The sequence below is a fragment of the Semicossyphus pulcher genome, unplaced genomic scaffold (assembly GCF_022749685.1).
Source record: "Semicossyphus pulcher isolate SPU_LCO1_2020_fin unplaced genomic scaffold, fSemPul1.0.p SCAF_28, whole genome shotgun sequence".
Taxonomy (NCBI): Eukaryota; Metazoa; Chordata; class Actinopteri; order Labriformes; family Labridae; genus Semicossyphus; species Semicossyphus pulcher.
In genome coordinates, this window is record NW_027211702.1 from 1,531,677 (window position 1) to 1,554,514 (window position 22,838).

Consider the following 22,838-nt stretch of genomic DNA (forward strand, 5'->3'; position numbering starts at 1 on the left):
TAAAAACTATGTTGACGTGACTTTAAATTCTGAGAAAGAAAGTTCCAGAAAAACTAGAGCGATGTGTATGACTGAGGGTCGATGGACAAATGTGCTGATAGTTTAGAAAAAATCTTGGCAATGTTGATTGCCTTGGATAAGAATTTGAACTTATCAAGCAACCATACCTATCAGTCACTGGGTTGCAGCTTTTAAAATGTAAAGATTTGTTTTAAAATATTTAAGTTGATAAAGACTTTGGTTTTGGACTCATGGTCAGGCAAATAAACCAATTGCTAGATCATTTAGATTAAGTATTTTCAAACATGTTCAGTAACCTTAGCAATTCAGGTTTTACATCACCCGTTGACGTGTCATCAGCCAGTTATGCCCCCGCCCCCTTCACCAACTGCCTACCACCCTGAACACACACACACTCCCTCACACACGCTCCCACTGCCTTCCCTCTATCCATAGAGTAAACACATCAGACTGAGATATTTACTCTTTGGACCTTAACCTAAGGGACCAGATTAGTGTGTTTATACAGGGGAAAACAGTAGACAGACATTCCCTGATTAATGGGCACACATGCATATACACACATGCAGACATGCGTCACTTAAAACATGTTGACCTTGGTGTTTTATGTACGTCACAGATAGAAAATGTGATGCAAAAAACAAAATGATGAATGATGAATAATAGGCTAATTGATGAAACACACAGAAAAACACAGACACACAATAAAAGATAATAAGATACCAGCCAGCTGTCGTCATGGTGATACAGACATCAGTGGTTAGAACTGTAAAAACAAAGCAGTTATACTGACTCCTGTGTTATTTTGGGCTTTGGATTTTTATGCAACCGACTGAATCTCTTGGGTTTTTTGTTGAATCTTTTCCCCCTATTCTTCCTCTGAACACATCGGCAGAAATGCTAATGACGAGTGTTTCATCCTGACTGGCTCTAGAGCTCCTCGCACTTCAAAAACGGACTCACCTGCCTCTCTTAAAACGTTCAAGTAAATAATGAAAAATCAGCTTGTCGCCTCAAATCAACAGAAGGTAAAGAAATCCGGGGACTGTGTTATTGTTGTCAAGCCATAGCTACATCCAGCTTTCTCTTTGTGAGGAACTGCAGTTTTCTAATGCTCTAATGGAGGTGCAAGTGACTCATGGCTGTTACGTTTACGCCAAAGTCAATCCATGAAATGATCATTTTATTCCTGGCTGCTGTCTCACCAATGGCATCATGCCTCACTGACCTTTTGCCAGCAGGGTGGTATAGAAAACCCATTGTCTGTCCATGTGTCTGCATGGAGACAGTCTGCATATTTCTTTGTTTCAGTGTGTGTTTGTGCTGTATGGAAAGATCTGACAGAGTCTCAGGAGAGTGTGGGATTGGACAGAAGCTATAACGGCATTAACCTCAAACTGGCACTGCTGAATGACAGCATTTTGACTTATGCCTATTGACAGACAATTTCACTGATCGTGAGTGAAGAGATTTAGAGGCAAAACGGCAACTAGACATAAAGTATGTGATTTACTGAGATTTATGAGCTCTCCCTTTCTGTTTTCGCTGCGTCCCACGCCCCCGTGTTCCACTAAATCTCCACTGTGGCACTAGTGGATGAATAATAGAGGAGAGTTAGCCATGGAGTGAAAAATGAGCATCTGTCTGCCTGTGCATAAGAACATGCTTATGATTGTGAATGTGTTTTTAATAGGTAAGGCAAAACAGACTGGTCTCTAGGAGTAAGATAGAGAGGACATAGACAGAGAAAATATATCAGGAGGAAAAAGTTGTAGAAAGAAAAAGAGAGACTTTCAACGGCTTTCAGGTTGGTTCAGACATTCGTGGGGGGTGTAGGGGTGTACTTTCCATCTATAATGCAGCATCCCTTGCTGGTGGTAGAGGCAACATGAGCTCATGGGCTACTTAGGGAATGCTACCATGCACCTTTGCAGCTAGATATGATTTGTCGTCAGTGTAAGAGCTGTTTAGAGGCATTTTGAGTTGTAACCCTTCAATACAGGTTGTACATGAGCTGTTAACACTTCAATTAGCATAACGACAGTTTTTTTTTCTCTTGTAGATTGTTTAATTTCAGTGCTAAAAGGTTTAATTGATCCAGTATATATTCAAACTTATCACACATACAGAAACCAGAGGAAACAGGAGGTACATTGAAGATGTATAAGTCAATGTCAAAATCAAAGTTTTAGTGAACCAAAAAAAACCCACACAGCTTGTACACAATGCAAATTTGGCAGCACAGTGGTGCAGTGGTTAGAGCTGTCGCCTCACAGCGAGAAGGTTCCTGATCCGAATTCCGGTTCCTGATCTCCCTGTGCATGTGTGGGTTCTCTCCAGGTACTCCCACAGTGCAAAAACATTCTTGTGAGGTTATTAGGTGTGATTGTGAGCATGAAAGGTTGTCTGCCTCTATGTGTCTGTTCTGTGATTGAGTGGCGATCAATCCAGGGTGTACCTGGATAATGTAAATTGGGAAGACCTCTGATTAATTTTTACCCTATTAAGACTCTGAACCCCAAATTGGCAGGAAATAGAAACCATATCTGCCAAATCAGTCTGTGTTTCAGTCAGTCGGTCAGTCAGTGTGACAGCTCTGCAGTGAGAAAGCAATTGTGTCCCTTTTCATTAAACTTGTTTCTCACTAAACTCCCACTGTCAACAGAGGTTATAAATGAGAAACGAAAAGAATTCAGCAGAGATGGAAAGTCTTACCTTTCTGTTACAGAGGCCCCTGCAGCCTTCAACTTGACACCTTTCACCACAGGGCCTGTTCAGCTGACAAATAGTGCCCCCTCTGCTGTGTTTCTTCAGCATATGCTCCCCCATGCCAGCAATTAATTAGAGTATCAGTGACTCGGTGTAACTATAGAGACCACAGAACATCCTCATCTTGTCCTCCACTCCTGCACTGTCATCACCTGTCAGTCCATCTCATGCTTAAGGGAGTGTCTCAGAAAGCTTAGAGGACATTTCTTTAACTTTGACACAAATACCTAATTGGACCAAAAGGATGACCTGACAAGAATTTGTGGACAAAGGTCAAGGTTACTGTGATTTCAAAGCATTTTGGGCCATAACTTCTAAATAAACATAGTTAGGACCCGATCAGACAGAGCACATTTCGCAGGCTGTAAAACATGAGGCGGTTGTTAAAGCAGTTGTTAAAGCAACCATCTAATCATAGCTGTCATTAATCTAACCGTTATATTGTAAACTAACAGAAGGCCCGCCTCTCTTTTCATCCGATTGGACAGTGAGAAAAAACAGCCATGACGTCGGGCGCTTTTCTGCTTTGAGTTAAAGTTTTTCAACTCGAGGCGCTCAGAGTGTTTCCTCAAAAAACGCGATGCACAGAGCGGAAAACGCGAGGCGCTCTGCAGCGCAAAAGCAACGTGCAAAAATTGTCATTGAAAACAATGACAAAGCTGCTAAAACGCGTTCTGTCTGATCAGGCCCTTAGAATGACATTTTAAACCCAAAAGGTCAGAGGTCAAATTCACTTGGGCTGCACGTTAAATTGTTTAACCATTGCAGTTGCGATGTGCACATGTGCAATAGTCACATCAGCGGACATGTGATTGTGAGGCAAATTGACTACTTCACGTCAAGCTGCACCTTTATTGCTGCTTGGTGCAAAAGGAAAACTCGCCATTTTCTCGTTTTTAATCACAAATCTACAACAAAAGTACATCTGATATCACATTAGTGCCGCTCTTTATGAGAGCAGAGTGAACCGACCGCTGTGTAGCAGAGTCTGTGTTTCACCTGCCTGTATACTGTGAACATGCACGCAACGCTGCTGCTGTCGCAGATCATGTCGGCGGGATGATCGAGGCAGGCTTTTAGTTATGTGTGGCGGCTTTTCAGTGGGTGTATAAGGGTCAGAGTTGCTGAAGCAGGAGTGGTAAAAGTAGGAGAGGGGTTCTGTTTTGTTAGAGGAAAATGCCCCCCAAAATATAAAGAATGATCGTTAATTCTACATAAATGAGTTTGGGCATGTTTTTTTGGGATAATGTATTCTTCAAAGGTTTTAAAAGTATTTTTGTATCCCTCGTCCTCAGTCCCAGCTGAAGTTTAACTGTCATTCTGTGGGAAACACTGATGAATGTAAACTGCAACTTAACTGGTTGGGGGAGGCGTACAACTGTGAGGGGGGAATTCCAGTTTAACAAGACCTTATATCTTTATGTCAGCATATACTGTAAGTGCCTTGTTAAAAAAACTTACTTTCCAACTAAGCTCTAAGTGGTTACATGCTTTCTTTCACACATTTTCAACTGGCACAGACATGTTTTTGTCACAGATAGTTCTGCCTAGACCGAAATCTGCACCCAAATCCATCTCTCCAAAGAAGTCATGCTGCATCTAAAATCCCTTTCAGTTTCATTCTGAACAAATCTCAAAAACTTAAAGGGAACTCCACCTTTGCTGCTGAACAACTGACAGCTTTTTCTGGATAGATATTTCACAACTGCAAAAAAACACACCTGTCAAAACTAAGTACACATGGGTTGAATCCGGTGTTTCAAGGAACCCCATATGCATTTGAGGACGCCCCCTTTCATCTCATTGTCCATTATTATATCAATCACGCATTTATTATATTCTAAATGCACTACTGGAAACAACCAAAACACAAATTGGCAAATTTCCTCTTTGTAATTTCACTCAACGCCAGAACAGAAGAGCGAGAAAGGCGAGAGCGACGGAGGGAAGCATTGTTTAGAAATAGGAGATGCTCGTATTGAGAACAGAAGTGTTAAGTGAGGAACTCTGTCTGCGCCTGCCAGTAAGATGGGCCCTAATTTGCTTATTTGTAGCTGTCAGTTGTGCTTTTGTGTGCCCAGTGGTACAGGCCAATTGACAGGCAGAGGCTGCAAACGACAGCGCTCAGAAGCACTTTTCAACCCTTTTGTAAACACAAGTCAATCTTTTTGTATATTGGCGTGCAGGGAACCTGGACGACTGCAACTCTTTGATGCTTCAATAATTTTTATTACCTTTCCCTGCCCTCGCTGACTGATGACTTTATACATACTCTTATCTCATCTTAAGGGCATGTTTACTTTATGCTTTTTGAAGTGCAAACCGTCGCCAGAGCTTGCCTTCTTCCATCAATACTGGTGGTGAAATGTGTCATTTTCCAGTTCAACAGGTTGAGATGAAAGAGGTATGAAGAAATATAGGCAGGAGTGTCAGTATGACAGTTTAACTGTATGAAAAAACTCTTCCCCCCCTCCTCTCCTATCTTTTTCTCACATTGTCCTTCTTGTTCTTCCCTAAACTTTCCACTTGTTTTGCTTTCTTTCCCTTTTTTGTCTTTTTCTTCCTCCTTGTTTACTATCCTCTTCTCCTCTTCTCTCCTTTCCTTTTATGCTTTTTTATTTCATCCTCTTCTCCCCTTGTCCGCTGTCCTCTCCTCTATTATACTTCCCCCTCCTCATACATCTTATTTGTTCCTCTCCTACTTTCCTTTTTTCTCCTCTTCTCATCTTCTGTCCTTGATTCTGTTTCTGTCTTTTTGTTTTTATTATTATCTCCTTGTATTCCTCTTTATTTCATCCCCTTCTCTCCTTGCCTCCTCTCCTGTATTATCCTGTCCTCTTCTTAAACATATTTTTGGTTCCTCTCCTTCTTTACTTTTTTCCTTTCCTATGTTCTCATTATACTTCTTTATAGTTCCTCCTCTCCTCTCCTCTCCTCTCCTCTCCTCTCCTCTCCTCTCTGGGGAGGATTAGGACAGAGTCCTTTTCATCCTGCTGTAATCCTACACTGGCAACCCAACTCCAACAAGAATAAACACACACATGTGGACACACACACACACACACACACACACACACACACACACACACACACACACACACATTTAGCTGTGTGATATCTGTATATATTCACATACAATTTGACCACTACCACATAATTTGCTCTACGTTCATCTGTAAAAAAAAAAAAAAAAATACTACCATGGAAGATGTTGCCCTTTTTCTGTCAATTTTCTGCTCTCGATCTTATTCTTGAGTAAAAAAAATGGAAGAGATGGAGAGTTAAGGAATGAATGGAAGAGAAAGAGACATAAACAGTCTGGTGCACCTCCCAGTGCGCCTCTGTCATCCCCCTCGAGGTGGAGCCTTGCTGGGACTCTGACAGCTGAGCTCCCTCCTGCTGAGACCCACAATGGCAGATTGGCAGCCCTAATACCACAGCTCGCTTTATCTGCCTGAATTAAAACCCAATTGGCGAGGGGTTATGGGAATGGCTTGCTCAGGGGGAGCTTATTTTTTTATTTTTTTTATTTTTCAGGAATTATGTGTGTGTGGGCGCATTTTAGGAAGAAATAAAAAAAGAAAGAAAAGGCTCCAGGGGTATCAGTCAGCGGATTAAACACTGAACTAATACAGCGAGATGCAGAGCCGTTGTTAGCCCTTTATTAAGAAGGATGTGTGTTTGTTTTCAAAAGGATGGGTCCCATGTGTGTATGTGTGTGTATGTGCTTACAGGAAGTGCTTGTGAGGCAAGCAGGATGTGCAGGAAGTGTTTGGCTTGGCTGAGCTGCCAGCTAGGTTGCTGGCCTGAGGATTGCTGATGCGGGGGACAAAGATGAAAGATCCTCCCTTTTTTTTTTTCTGTATTCACAAGACATTTTACAGCAGGAACACACACACTCGCACACACTCAAAAAAAACCTGTAAAGTCAGCTGGGGCAGAGACGAAGCACTCAAGGAAAACTGCAGCGAACTGGACTTGTTACTCTTGGATGTCAACTAATTGAGCCGTACATAAGTTTAATTCCGCCGGGCGGAAACAGAGGAACCGGTCACTTATGAAACAGGCGAGTGTGATAGACAAGCCACACTTTAGATTATTACATAACTAGACCATTTAGCTGCTGCAAAGAGAGCAAAGTTGTAGTGTCAGTTTAGGACAGGGTATTAAAAGGAGGATATGTAAGGACAAAAGACTTATCAGAGGTGAAACTAAGCAGTCTGGGGTTTTTAATAAAATGTTCTAGTCTAGCAATGATATAACTTCTTTTGGTGGTAAAACAGGTGAGAGTATCTGTTAAATACCTGGAACATTAAGTCCTGCTTTCTGGCTCTGTTCATTATTTTACACATCATGGTATATAATGTACAACAAAAGAAGGATGCCATGGTCCACAATAGGGATGGGCATTTCCAGTAATCTCAATATTCAAGTAATCTAATTACCTTTATGAACGAGTAACCGAGTACTCGCAAATTATATATATTTTTTACTGTTAAAAAAAACATACATCAGACACATACCTCCGGGTAATAGTAGGCTATATATGCCTGAAAGAGAACATTACTTTCTAACACTTTTACATTAATGTAAATAAATTGAACTTTAACACGTAACTCACATTTTTTTCACTCTCGTAGCTGTTGTCCGACGTGGTGGTGGCTTGCCATGAGCTCATGGAAAGCCTTCTCCTTCCACAACACTTAATGGGATCATATCTCTAGTCACTATTTTCGTTATTAGCAGGCTTATCTTCTCCGTGCTGGTATCGTCACAACGACGTGTGCTAACAGGGCTGGCAAATGATGTGATGCGAGACTGCCCGTTGTCCGTCTCCGCTGGCTTCTCCTTGCGCTTTAAGCGCATGTGGTTAAGTATTGAACTAGTATTTCTGTGATATTACAAGTTTAACACCACATATCTTTTACAGCACGTGATCGTTCTATTTTGTCAGAGTACTTCCAGACATCACTTTTCCTGGTTATGTCTGACGTGGTGCATGTAACTGAGTTAAACTACTTTAGCCGAAAACAACGCATGTGCAGGTGCGCAAGTAGATGAAAGTTATTCGAATAATGACGTCAGCAACGAGTACTCGAATACTCATCCCCATCCCTAGTCCACAGCAGCCAAAAACCCAAAAACCTGTAACTAACTTTAAAATCTTACATATTTGAAAACCTAAAACCATCAAAATGTTGGTATTTTCCTTGTAAAAATACTTAATAAATCATCAGAATGGTTGTTGACTAATTCTCTATTTAGTCACTACTTGTTGCTGTTTAAAAAAAACTGTTGAAGTGAATAAATGAACGCTCTAAAAGCTAAAATATAGACTTGTAAAGTTTCCAAACTTATAATTTGTCTCACAGGGCTTTTCAATCTGATTGAGTTGTAACACTGTAACACTAAGCACAAAAGAGGCCAATTCTCTTCCCATACGTGCAGTTGAGACAGGTATAGTGGAGGACAGAGAAAGGATGCCAGTAGAAGGAAAGACAGAGATAATCATATTTGAAATGCAAGAAAGAGGTGTTGTTGAAGGACGAGATAGGAGAGCAGGGAGTTGTTATCAGTGCACATACAATCCTGTCACCAAATTCAGTGTGACACTCTGCAGTCCCTCCCTCTTTGCTCACGCTCCTGCCTGCCCCATATCATCTGTGTTGACAGCCGATTGGAAGATGTCCCGCTCAGTCAAGGAAGAGCAGGGCTTCGTCTACGAGGGAGAAGACAGACAGAAAGAGCATATAAGCTCTTTTAGAGTACACATGACCTTCTCGTTATCACACTCTCTCATCTGTTGGAATAGTTCCCCTCAGCTCTCTTTCAAGGTCGTATATATTTAACTCTCCTGGGCCCGGTACTCAACTCATCAACCACATCCATTATAGATATACATCCTGTACTCACGGATCCCTGAGGGAAGCACTTGTGAAGAGGTAAACTCTTCATTGAGGGACAGAAACGGTGAATGACGAAGAGAATCAGTCTTCATCGATTCGCACTATACATACTGTTCTTTTTCACAAGAGCTATCCTTCCATTTTATTGTTTTTTTTTTGCTAAATTGTCCATTTTCCTGGACTGTGCACAGATTCAACAACTGCTTTCACACTTTACCAGATGTGCAGGATTCCTGGTGCCAACCGCTTTGGTCAGGAAAAACTTAAATAAGCTTGTGTGAAAATGTAAAAAAAAAGTGTATGTGAACATGGTGCTTTTCTGAAGTTTTATATTTAAGCTTTAATGTTTCAAAGACACGTTTCAGAGGAAGGGTTTTTCTTGAACTTAAAACCACATCATGCTGACAAGAGCAGAAAAAAACTATAGTGACAGCAACAACCATTTAGATTTATTTTTTTTATCTTCTCCTACCAGACTCGTCGGGCCAGGTGACCTCCTCGCCCCTGGGCTCACCCACGTCCCACCGGGGAATGCACCCGTCTCTGCTCAGCCCGACGTCCATGGGGCCCTCCGGCTCTCTTCACTCCCCCATCAGCACGCTGAGTTCCCCCATGAACGGCCTGGCCTCACCTTTCTCTGTCATCAGCTCGCCCATGGGCCCCCACTCCATGAACTCGCCCGGCATGGGCTACGGCCCCAGCGTCAGCCCCCAGGTGAGGCCTGTAACAGATTGCACACACACACACTTTTGAAAGTATATTTACAACAGCTGCATGTACAGGCTTTGTTGTGTGTTGAAGGTTACTCACTCTCTCAGGAATGTTGAACTAAGTTTTGGTTTGAGGGAAGCTTTTTTTTTAAATACTTGTTTTCACATCCACAACCATAACATGGGCATGCACATTTATACACATTGTAGCAAATCCATGGTAAAACCGGGAATAGCAGTGGCTAAACTTGGCGTTAAAGAGGGGGTATTATGCTGTTTCACAAACAGACATATAAATAATTTTGCAATGTTGGATGTCCAGACTAAACGTGGGTGAAGTTTCAGATCTGTAGGTAAACGTATGTTGGAGTAATCCTTAGGCTTCTCAGCTCAATCTGCAGGCTGCTTTGAACGCCAAGTTTCACACAGTTTTTTCTACACGCCTCAGCAGGCTTTAGAGAGCTGGCCAATCAGAAGAAAGTGGGCTTGTAAGGGCGGGGTTTCTTAAAGGGACAGAGCTGACTGAGTCGTTTTGGGCAGAGGCTGTATGATGGCCTGCACAGAGCACCAGTGTGAGATACATGAGGAATTTTTTCTTAACTGTTAACTTCTTTCTTAACTGGTAATTATGCTAAGCTACTCCACAGGTATCACAGAGTGAAACATGAAGCTTGAAATGAGCATTATACTCCCCTTTAATGAATCTGACCACAGTCATCACAGGCTGTACGTCTGTAAGTATGACAAACATGAGTGACAAAACCATGAAAGTCACTGTAAGTCAGTTTCATCTACTGTCCAGCAGCACTTTTGAGGTGTTAAGAAGAAGGCATGTAGGTCAGTTTGTAAAGGACATGCTAGTTAGAAGGAAGTGTATCTAAGATAAATTGCTCAGTTAGGGGAAATTATATTACATGCTATAACAGGGTTTTATTCCAGGTGCAGGTTAACACACGTGATTACATTTACTTCTTCAGTTCTGTGACACTTCAGAGTTACAGCTTATTATTTTATTCTGATATAGTCGCTGAGCTCTTCAAAGTAGCTTCTGCTAGATTCCTTATATACATTACATTTGTTGCATTTTTTAGAGTTAGAGTTAGTTTTTTTTATAAATCAAACATTAAACATATGTGGAGTAATACAAATCTCAGAGCTTGAGAGGTTTTTGTAGGGGACTTTTTCTGCCTGTTTTCTTTCTTTCTTTTTTATTTTTTGTTAAATCCTTTCTTAAATCCATACTAGCTGTTACCCCCTGTTTCCAATCTTTATGCTAAGCTAAGCTATAGCCACTTAAAATCAGATAAAGAGGTATCAGTCTTTTCATTTATCTCTTGGCCAGGAGGATAATGTCTTATCCCAAAATGTGTAACTTGCATAGCCGCTCGCTGATATGTCACATATGTCCACACAGACATACAGCTGCCCTCGAACTAACCAAACAAACGGTTGTGTATCATGTCTTACAAACTGTCTTCACATGTCTCAGAAGTGCAAATTACAGTCGGTTACACTTGCGCACTCACACATAATTTTCCTAAGCCAGGCCCCAGCAGACAGAGGCCCGGCTTTGACCCCGTGCCACAGTTAATCAAGACCTATTCAAATAGGATCCCACAGTACTTCAGCTCTGTCACTCCTTCCTCTATATCTGAGGCATATTTGTCACTCTCTTCCGCCATATCTTGCTGTCTTCTCTCTTCCTCTTTTTTTTCTCTCTGGCTGTCCTCTTTTCTCTTTTTCCCTGCCTATTTTTTTTGTTGTCTCTTTTTTACATCATCTCCACTTCCTTGCTCGTCCTTTCTGTCTCTGTCGTTTTTGTTCCATCAATAAGCCTCAGTTTCTTTGGCATCAAAAAAACACACACACACACACTCTATCTCTCTCTTACACACAAACACACACACTTGCACAATTAAGACATCAAAGCTTGCAGTGGCCCAGTTTCCGTCTGGAGCCATATCTGAAATTGAAATTGTTTCCCCCCAAAATGCAGCGGCTGCCCTTTTTTGTGTTTGTTAATAATTGTGCTAAAGTGCGTCTGCAATGTGATGCTATTTGGGATGGGCTCTCCTCGCTTTTGTTGGGCTTATCTCCGAAGTGTCCCACATGTAATGGAGTTAAGAGTGGATTAGGGGCAGTTTCAGAAAGCGGCCTGAATCTTTTATTGCTCGAAAGCCCCTCTCCCCTCCACCCCCCTCCCCACCGCTTTCCTCCTGATTCTTCTCCAGTTCTTAATTCCGACGCTTTCATCTGTGCAGCAGCTTCTGTCCCGCAGCGGCACACTTTGTATGCAGGTTGGATGTTTAGGTAGCAAACGCTGTCTGTCTCAGTCTGTCTCATTTAAATACATGTTTAACAGGAGCTATAGGGATTTCACACGTAAGTACATAAACAATATGGGTACAGTGAAAAGTATCATGCGCTGCTTAATTTTCTTTTAAATTATCCCCACTGCCTCTTGGCCAATCCTGCCATTTTAAACAGCTGTATAAAGAGCAGGTAACAGCTGTTTCTGTCACTGGTGACACTTTTAGTACAGTGTGCACAGTAATTACAGCAGGTATCTAACTTATGTTATGGGTCATGGTTTGTTTCCAGTCTCGAGCTGAGTTGTTTTGAACTTGTTGAAACAGCTGGTTTCGAGGGAATAGCTCCAAAAATCACCATTTGTCTTTTTTGCAATTTGCACTCTTCAAAATGTTTTCAACTTGTCAAATATAGAAACACACTGTACGTAATTATTGCCAGACTAAAACGTTTAATCAGGGCTGGGTATCAAAAAACATTTGTGACAGTAATCTGGTATGATACCTGACTGTCAATGTCAAAACCGAAACAATGTCTCCCTTTGGGCTGGTTAAGGTCAGAGAACAGAAACAACCACCACCCTTTTCTTAATGGCTTCCCACCCATTTCAAGATGCCAGTGTGTGGTTAACACATGCAGTATCCCCCCATCGCACTTAACCGCAAGGCAGTGGCAAGAATCTGGTGGTTTGATATTTCTCACAATAAAGGCTTACAGTGATTATATTGCTATATATAAAAAAAACTGCAAGCACAGGCATATAAAAAAGTTTTTTAGCAAAACTAATTTTAAGAAAACTCATATTAAAAATAATATTTTAGGCAGTCAGATCAGTGGGCACTGCATTTGTATATATAAGAGGCCCTCAAATATCCAATGTCATAGAAAAGTTTGTGTAATTTGAGCAAAGGGATCAAATGTTTCAAACAACCCATTCAGATAAAAATCTAAAATCTTTCATGTAAATCATTTTCCATTTACATGATTTAATCATATTTTCTCACAATTGTTAAGAAATACTGAGGACGATTTTTAGAGTGTTTACGAATGTACAGCACTTTTAAAAAAAATACATTTTCTGTTATATTACTACTGTGTTTTACTAGCCTATATTATCATTTATTATCTTTTTATACACATTCTCCAATTTTGGGAACCCAAAATAAATATGTTGTGATATGGACATGCTAAAATGGCTACAATTAGATTATAGTACAGAGTTTAAACCGCTAATTTAATGCCAATATGCTGATTTAGAATGCTAAAAAGGATAACGTCTGTGAAGGTTCTCAGTCATCCAAGTCATGGTAATTCTGATGGAAACAATATAACCAATACCTTATATTGTGTCCTCCTATTTATGCTAAACTTAATCCAAAAGGCAGCTGGACTCTTGAAGACGTTTCACCTCTCATCCGAAAGGCTTCTTCAAGAACTTCAACCCAGTCCAGCTGCCTTTTGGATTAAGTTTAGCATAAATAGGAGGACACAATATAAGGTATTGGTTATATTGTTTCCAGTGTTGATACTGTTCAAATTGTCCCCAGCCCTTAATCTGACAGGTACTCATGTTGAAGATCCGAGCCGTTAACTGTGAACGCTTGCCGAGACTATAGAAGCTCCTGATTGTAGCTCAGTGAGGGTGGAGAACAGCGGTTTGATGTGAGGGGTTAAAGATGGTGGCAGAGGCCTGTGGTCATGAGGCGCGGCACTTTTGATGAGACGTGATTTGAGTCAGACGGCGTATGCCACTTGTTCTTAACACTCGGCTGACTTACCGTTTTCATGAGCAGTTAACTGGAACGAGGTCACAGCCCAGCCTCTTCCCTACTTAACCACCCAGAGACCTTTTACAAGACACCGCCTATGCTAACCGGACACACACACTCACTGTACTCACATGTACCTGTGACCACACATATTTTCATAAACGTTGATAAGTTTTAAAAGAAAACTTTGGTAAGTTTTAAAAGAAAGAAATAAAAGAAGGAATGAAAAATCATGCTGTGCAAATACCATCATTTTTCTTTATATTTTACATCCTGTTTTTTACTTTTTACCGTTTTTACTGTTTCTCTAAACCACCCATCACAAGAACATCTTGTTCAGCATTGACTACAATCACCAGCTTCTTCTTTTAGCAGGAAACAAGACTTCTTGATGCACTGCAACAGAAATCCAGGTGGAAATCGGATTAATCCACTGTGTTCTTATTTAAAACCTGTGTAATTTCCTTTGAAAATCAGCAAAACCCCAAAACAATGAGCCTTGACTAATCATTTACATCAAAGACATAAATGACAATGTAATGAAAGCAGAGAATGAGAAGAACAAAACTCCCTTTCTTACTGGAATCTTACATCCTCCAAAAGCCAAACCACATGTAAAGAGAGAGACAGTCCTTCATCATCAGCCAATTCTTACATCTCCAACAACACTGCTTCCCCTTGAGCTCTGTCCCGAACATCCAGACATACTGTGGTTGTGCATTGTTTTATTCAGAAGGAAACATTTTAGTTTGTTGCGTCTTTTCGGTGCATCTCGGTCATCTGCTGTGTACAGTATATTGTTGAAGATCTAAAAGCATCTGGATTTTTTCGAGGAGGCCCTCACACACTGTCAACAAACTTATTGTGACTCAAACGCTTTGCCTGCAACGTGAAATCCATACATTGTCTTTTTCTATGCGGTTTTGCGCTATAAGGATTGCAACCTCTTTTTTTTTCTGGAGATGAGAGAAGAGATTGCAAAACATCCCTTCGGATATCTGGTCAAGGCGTGATGCCAAGCCACCGCCATGCCCGTTAGGATCCGACCTCTTGGTGGTCTTCAACTGTTGGCTTCAACTCACTGACAATACAGACCATCTCCAGATCACAGACACCACAACTCTCCAAGCAGCTGGAAGGGATTATATGCAGGGTTGGAACACATTTTACACTTTCAGTGACAATGGCGAGACTTGTCTAGCTGTTGTTTTGTGTGGAAAAAAGGGGTTTCTTTATCATCATGCCGACTCCCATTTTTCCATTTTGCGGCTCAGTCTGAACCCCTCTGGTTTCTGTGCTTTCCCACCGAACCCTTCCTGAGAATCCTAAACCAACAACAGGCCTCCAGTGTCTCTCAACACGCCCACAACATGCATATAAAGCTAGAGTGTTTCTGGAGTCGAAGACTGAAGAAACACTCATATGAAAAAGGTGTAAATGTTTTACAAGAAATGGAACACACACTTAATAAGTTATAAATGAACGGCGATGGTGATGTCATGTGCCCGTTTTGGGTATGTCTTGTTTAGGCGAGGGTCGCTAGGAGACCGAAGCACAACACACTCAGGAGTAAGAAAAAGAGAGGGAGCAAAGTGGACCTCAGTCCCTTCCTGTGTGGGAGTAATAAAGGTCCATTTCGCTGCTCTAAGCTTTGATGGACCTCGCTGTAGTCACTCTGCATGACATCATGCTTGCAGGGCTCTAATGGCTGCACAAAGGGGCTGTGTGTAAGTTCCCAGGAGAACAGTTACGGCTCTCTAACGTCAATCAACCCTCAAATGGATGGGGAAAGATTTTTTTTAGCCAAAGCTGTCTCCAGGTAGCAATTAGGGCCGGTTTTAGAGAGCACTTTTTTTCTCCAGTACTGGTAGTTCAAGGGAGTGTAACTAATGTGTAGAATTAATTTAGTTTTGCTTCATTAGAAGTTGAGTACACAGTTCTTTTGTTGGTAGTTCCTCATAGAGAAACCCTTTCTTTTCTTACCGGGTAGTTATTCCCAATGTTTCCTGTTAAGCTTAAGAAGTTTCAATTTGCTGTTTACGCAGATTTCACTAAAACTGTTCTAGATGTTCTGGGAACTAATTTCATTTCCTTCCCTGGACAGCTTTTATTCTGAAACATATACTTTATGTTTTTCTTCTCTTCAAAGAAGCTGAAGACAACGAAAGCAGAGACAGTAAAATCATTGAATAAGTACAAAATGATATAAAAAGAATTCAACATGTAGCTGTCAGAGTATAGGTACACATAAATGAATTCTTTCCCAATGGTTTAAACTTGGGACCTGTGTTACCTGTATCATTTGGTCGGATGTAGTGTGATATTGCTGGGGCCTGTGTGTTCTGACTTGTGTGGGGCCACACAGGAGATGAGCCTGTTTAGGAGGTTGCAGCTATAAGGCATAGAAACAGCAACATTAGGTTCGAGTTTCAGAGAGCAGCCCGCTAATGCAGACTTTAGACGTTGCGGTTTAAATGCCTAAGGGAACACATTTATTTTAAAGCTTCTAATAATCCCTTCAGGGCTTTAATTGCATCTGGTGGTGTGATCTTACAGCAACTCAACACTGTCTGTGGACAGACATGTACACTGTGGCATGCCTGTGAAGTGAAATGACACTCACTGTATGACCTATTCTACTTTCTCAATGCTAGCACACCTGTGCAACCTGAAACTGTGCACACAGAGTTGTAATAGACAGTATATAGTCCTCTCTCCATTATGCAGTGAAAATATAAATCATAAATTAAACTGTAAACAACGTTAACACAGCATAAATGTCACCTTTTGTTTGAAGAGCTAATCAAATACTCACTGGATAACGCTGATGGAAGCATGAATCAATAAACTACTGGGTAATGTATTAGTGGGCAGGGAAAAACGCAGTGAACCAGTGCCTGTGTGACATGAACAAATAAGATCATCAGTCTTTCATTTAATAGTATCATTACAGTTCTCATAATGACTTTAAAAACATGTTTCATTTTCATCAGATGTTCCTCACTTTCTGACTGTAACAAAGTAAATAGACATAATGATGCAACTGCAACTGTTGCTGAAATTTTAACACTCAACTTTGCCTTTCCGCCTACCTGCTTAACTAACAGGGGGGTTAACGTCAAGCTGTAAAGTGGGGATTGGGTGCGGTACTCATCGTAGTTTTACGAGTATGAGTATGAGTACTTAAGCTCTGATACCGCCCGATACCTGATACTTGTATCGGTGCATCCCTAAATCAAGCTAAAGCTAATTTCAGTTGTGGTTTTACACTGACATACTAATTGGATAACTGAAGTGTGCTATACCACAGAATAAACTTAGTTTTCATATAGCTATGAAAGGATACTATATGATAATTGACAGACAAGATAATTAATCTTTGGGTGTTTTGACACTAGAACTACATGTTGATTCATCACTATGTCATACGTTATACAATGAGCAATATTTTCAATGAATGGCTAAAGGACAAACCAGCGAAAATAATCACTGGTTCATTTACACTTGAAAATACAAGTCACTAATTTGACAAAGGAAAAGGATATTTGAAGGAGGACTTCACTCGTAGACAATCACCAACTTACAGATGACATATATGAGCATGAAAATACCAATATTAAGGCTTTCATAATTTCTCAACTGTGTTTTGGGCTGTTGGAACTGTGCGCTTATGCAGACGAATGCAAATTTCAGACAAATGCAAGAAAACCATAGGTTAGGTTTTGGTTGTGTCCTTTTCATGCACCTTATCAGCAGACAGAAAGTTAAGTCATTTACTCTTGTCTTTTTCTTTTTTTGCATTATTTTTGATGGATGAAGCTTCACGTTAGTTCATGCAGGACACGGAAGTCATACGCCCAAGCTGTATGCAGCTGGCCGCCAGCTGACTGAATCATTGTTTCTAATTTGTAACACACCAATCACAACAAGGCGATCCCTTTAAATGCAACTCTCTCATCCTTGCTACACCAATGCTGCACACACACAACGCTGCTGCTGCTGCTGGCAATGCTTCGCCTCCACCACCCCAGCCTCCTTTCTAGTCTGAAGCCTGTCTTGATCTTTGCTTGTGTTGTATTATCTCTCAGATGTTCATCGCTTTGGACAGAAGCATCTGCTAAATAAAACTGTAACATTGTAAGCTTTTTGCCCACTCTATATACCCTCGGGGGCTTTGCATTGCTCTCCCTGGAAAGCTGTAACATGCTGCTCGGCTAACCCAGGGAGCAACTAAAGAGGGGAGCCATCAGTGCCAAACATTACTGTATTTCCATTTTACTATAAAATGGTTAAATCTATGAGGAGAGTGTTCCTGACTGAACCATAACGTTATAAAGACTATATGTGATAGCTAGAAGCAAATGTGCATTTATTTAAAGTTGCACCAATTAGTTAAAACTGTGGCTTCTTTTACGTGTGCCAATATATTTTTTTTATAACAAAACAGTTCTCAAACAAACGTTTCCATTATCAGTTTATTGGACTTTATTTGAAGCTTCCTTATCAAAAACATTAAGCAACTACTTTATGCAAAATTTACTTGAAAAGTGTATGACTTATGGGCGCCAGTTTGGCTTAGTGGTTAAATCGGCGACCATATACAGAGGCTATGGTCCTCAATGCGTCGGCCCGGGTTCAACTCCCGCCCTCTGCCCTTTGCTGTGTGTCATTCTTGCTCTCTTCCCCTGTTTCCGGCTCTGTCCACTGTCCTCTCTTCAAATTAAGGCACAAAAAAAAGCTTGACTGGTTATACTGTGATAAGAACGAAGAACCATGCCCTAAACTCCAAGGTCATGGTCATCTTTGTTGCCATAATGGTAAGCTGCAGTTATATGGTTATAAGATAAGAACATTATATTAGAACACAAATGTATAGTGGATGTTTTCACACATGTAGTTTGGTTAATTTACTCCAGCCCGTTAAAAGTTTGTCCATTTAGTGGTCACATTGGCTTTTGTAGTACACACAAGGTTACACATGTAACTCGCTGATTGCAACCATGATCCTGAACAATCATTATAGGTGTGAGCACACTAAAAACTGTGATGCATTTCTGAAAAGAGCAAAGGAAAGGGAGAGAAGGTTGTTACAGTTCATCGCTCCACTGACTGGTGTGAAAGGAGAGTGACTCAAGAGCTGTAAGAGCTGCTGTGTCAGTGGTAGGCAGTGCGGCAGTGCGTTGCTTACAGGAGCAGCACTGTTTCCTATAGAAAACAGCCCTGATGCTGACACACACACACACACACACACACACACACACACACACAATGCATAAAGATAAAACACGCTCTTGCATGAACACATGAAATCCAGAAAAGCATGCAGACACAAACACATGACACAGACATTAAAAATACACCTAAATGTGACCAAGTCCCTGTGCACACACGCTCTGATGGAGGCCAAAAACAATTCACGCGCACACACACACACACACATACACACACTGCCATCCTGAGGTGAGGCAACAGCTGAAAGTCACTCCGCGTATTCCCGCTTCGCTGCTGTAAGGCGTGCTGCCTTTCATGCCACTGATAGTCTTAATATCCTTTTTTTCACTGGAACAAAAGTTTCTGTCAAAACACACACACATACACACTCACACGTAAGCGCCAGCAGTGCTTGTGATGATTCATTTTATCTGTTGTGGCACAGCATGGGGTGAGTGTTGGAAAGCTCCGAGCTGTCGAGAATAATGGCTGTTCCCAAATTCTATCCACTGAGAGAGAGCAGAGCAAGTGTTTTATTAGAGCTGAGTGACAATAATCATGGAGCTATTTTACTAAAAGGCCGACTTTCAAAGGATTAATATGTTGTTATTACAGACTTTCTGAATGCTTAACCAATTAGTTAAGTAATTACTTACTTATATTGCATATGCATTCATATATTTTGGTTGCCAGGTTATGAGCCTATACGTAAGTGAAGAATCATTACATCCTATGCCTACAATCTGCAATTCATCCAAAAGGCTGTGTCGAACAAGACCACACAGAGTTTACTTATGGCCTCCAATAATGTGATTTGAATGACAGTGCTATTGCTTAATGCAGACTTTGTCAAGTCAACATCAATAAAATGTGTTTTTTTTCACTTTAAGTAAGTCATTAAGCTCAATCCGAAAGTTTATTTTAATGAAAGTTAGTACAACATCATCAATAAAGTAATTTGTAGTGACTTCTCTGTGAAGTTTACTTTATTGTGCTGGTGACTTTTTTGTTTTATTTTGAAAGATGCTTTCTTTCATAAGAGAGTAACATTTGTTTTTGACAGATTCTTTGTAGTAAGTTTATATTGGTTGAGTTACCTGAACACATCTTTTTAAAATCCCTGGAGATATACTTATTTAACACAAAAAATTATGACACAATTTTCTCATTGTATACTCTTTAGTCCAGTGTTCCTGGTGGACCCACCACCACCTCCTTAATGAGTCACGACCCACATTTTTTCAAAAGTCAGATTTATTTTATTAAAATCTGTGCAGTTGGGGCAAAACATCACAGTATGTCAACAACACAAAACACATCAGTATAATAGTCAAAATGACAAGCAGGCGGCAGTGCATAAGAAAATATTCCCTCTATAAATCATTCAATTAGCAGCCTTTTTTCAACAGAAATAAACTAAAAAAGTGCGACATAAATGCAACTACCGTCAGGCTCATCAAGTTTCAAGAATGTAAATGTAACTGTAGCTGGGATTACCCAATCAGTGATTACATGGAGTGTGACTAAATTACACTACTACTGCACGCACATCAAAGGATACCCATGTTCTTCAAAATAAAAGTGCAGCAAAGACTTTGGCCACAACTTTTTTTTTTTCAAGCACACATCAGCGACCAACTGAAAACAGCTCCGCGACCCACTTTTTGGTCCCGACCCACCGGTTGAAAACCAGGGCTTTAGTCCCATTTTCTTTTCTTTTTTTTTTATCAAGGACCAGAAAAAAAAAGAAGGGTTTTTTTTAAGAAAAGGTGCACCTGAAGGGTAATTATGGTAAATAGTCTTTGCTGAGAGTAGAGAGCAGTTGTCCAACAGTAAAATAGTAGGAGAATAAGTTTTGGACATTGTAAATCAGAAGTGTGGCTAAAGAAGTTTTCACCAGTAGGACCTCAAGGAGATTTTCCTTGTGCAGGTCCCTGTTTTGTTTACGTTGTACATGTACACAAGGATGCTGTTGTATGAGGAAGGAAATTCATTCAGCACCTGTGTAAGAGCACAGAGACACATATTTTAATGTTTTAAAGTTTTTTGTGTGACAGAAAACTTGAAAGTCACGTTTACACACGCTACAGTGACTAAAACCCATTTACCTTCCTGTTTCCTCATCCTGAGTGTGAGTGTAAATAAACAGTAACCTAAAGGTCACAGTTCATCCACATATAACCGACCTGCTGTATGAGCTATTCTGTGTATTGTGTGCATGCTCACACCCACGTGTCTGTTCCTTTTTGCTATTTGTGAACTATGTTTTGTTCAAACAGGTGTCTTTCAAACTTGTAACATTACCGTAATCGATCCCAAAGGGTGTCTTACTGTGAATACACCCCGAGGGCCACAGAACAGCGGGCCCATTAGCATACCCCCTCTGTGTGAAACCCGATCCCCCGTCCCTGCTGATACGTGTCCAGATAAGACTCACACACTCACACCACAGTGAAGAAGAAGAAAGTTCTTACTCATTCCTCCCATACTTTAGGAAAACTGCTGAGATAAGTTTGTTTTTAGTAGGAAGTGATTGTCACAAGGTCATGTCAGAGGTGAGAGGTCACACAGGGTTATCATTAGGTTGCATCATAACCTGATCCCTGCCCACATCTCTCAGGAGGCGTTTTGGTTTGGTGTATTCTGCTGTCAACTCAAGATTTGTATCCTGTCTGCTCACGCCTCCTCACACAAGATCCTAGCTTTTGACATTTTTACTTCCTTGCCTTGAAGCAACAGTGAATAAAAGTTACTTCATATTGTATTGGTTTAGGCAGTGATATAGATCTTGGGAATCAGGGTGTTCTATTCCTGGCTATGTAGTGCTGCTGCTGCATATGGGAAAACCTTATGGAGGAATTCTGTAAGGGGGTTTTGAAAGAACTCTTTCAGTATAACTTTCTCTGTGTAAGCAAAGGTGCCCTTGAACTGGAAAGCAACTGAAGTTCCACATGAGGGTTGTGCATTGAGGAGTGGTGCACTAGGATTTGATGTCTCCTTTTGAAGTGTCTTTATGAGCAAAGTCTGTGCTCTGACTCGCTGAATCGAGCTAAGCCCATCTTAAGCAGAGGCCTCCTTCGTCTCTGCTCCTCTTTCCTTCTCTCTGTTCACTCAAGGGACAGCTCCTTTCTTTTCATTTCACCATGTGTGTTGTCATAGCATACTAATAGTTTACAGGACCGGCTCTGCTGCAAAGACCATTCTTTGTATGAGACACAATTAAGATTGAGTAAGGCACCAAGTAAAGTCACAAGATGAATTTTCTAATGTAATGTTATGATGAAACACTTGCAGAGATTGTTGCCCTTAAGAATTATGTGTATTCTATTTATGATGACGTGTCCTGATTGCTCTCAGTTCACTCATCTATTTGACTTAAGGACTCTCATTTAAGTGGATGCTGTTGCCTGTGGGTAGTGTAAAAAAGCAGAGATGAAAGGATAATTTAATGAGTTGATGGACATAAACCAAAAAAGGCCATAATATCTTATGATTGGTTTGTTGTTTGAATCAATCATTTCTTGATTTCAGCTTTTTAATCGGGAACTTTCCTACTTTTTTTTTTCAGAAGTGCTTTTTACACGGAGGTTCCGCCTCAGTGTCGTAACGAAGCTCCGCCGTCATGCAGCCTTTGCCATTTTACATTGGACCAAGCAATGCCAACGTTAAGCTGCCGCAGTGTATGTTTTTTGTACCGTTACGGCGTTGTGGAAGCAAAACGTGCACGAGGTGTGAACAAACTGCGCATGCTTCAAATACAAACACATGGCACTGTTCCGCCCTGCCGGCTCCGCTGTTTACACAGACACCGTTTCGCCTCTGTTACGCCTCTGTTACTACCTCTGATGCCAGCTCAGAGGCGGAACGACTTCATCCCACCATTCCGCCTCTGTGCGTTCTACATAGAAGATGGAACGTAACAAAGGCGTATATATAATCTCCCCTTGAACTGGCAGTGCAAAAAGGGCTAGTAATTGATCTTTGGGTTTTACACACATATAACAAAAATCATTTAAGATAAATTGCTTACCCTAAAAAGTAACCTTGCTTTAGCCTGTAAGAGATTAGAGATGTCACATTTTGCAATAGTTAATAAATTCATGTAACTACACAGTTGCACTTAAAAGCTAATAATGGCAAAA

General features: G+C 40.8%; 1 protein-coding gene across 1 annotated transcript in view; it reads left to right on the forward strand.

Annotated features, from left to right (window-relative positions):
• rxraa (retinoid X receptor, alpha a) overlaps nucleotides 1–22,838 on the forward strand; it is a 115,200-nt gene that overhangs the window by 61,357 nt on the left and 31,005 nt on the right. The window contains exon 3 of the mRNA XM_069677160.1: nucleotides 9,172–9,410. Within this exon, the coding sequence (XP_069533261.1) occupies nucleotides 9,172–9,410 (239 nt within the window). The remainder of the gene's footprint in view (nucleotides 1–9,171; nucleotides 9,411–22,838) is intronic.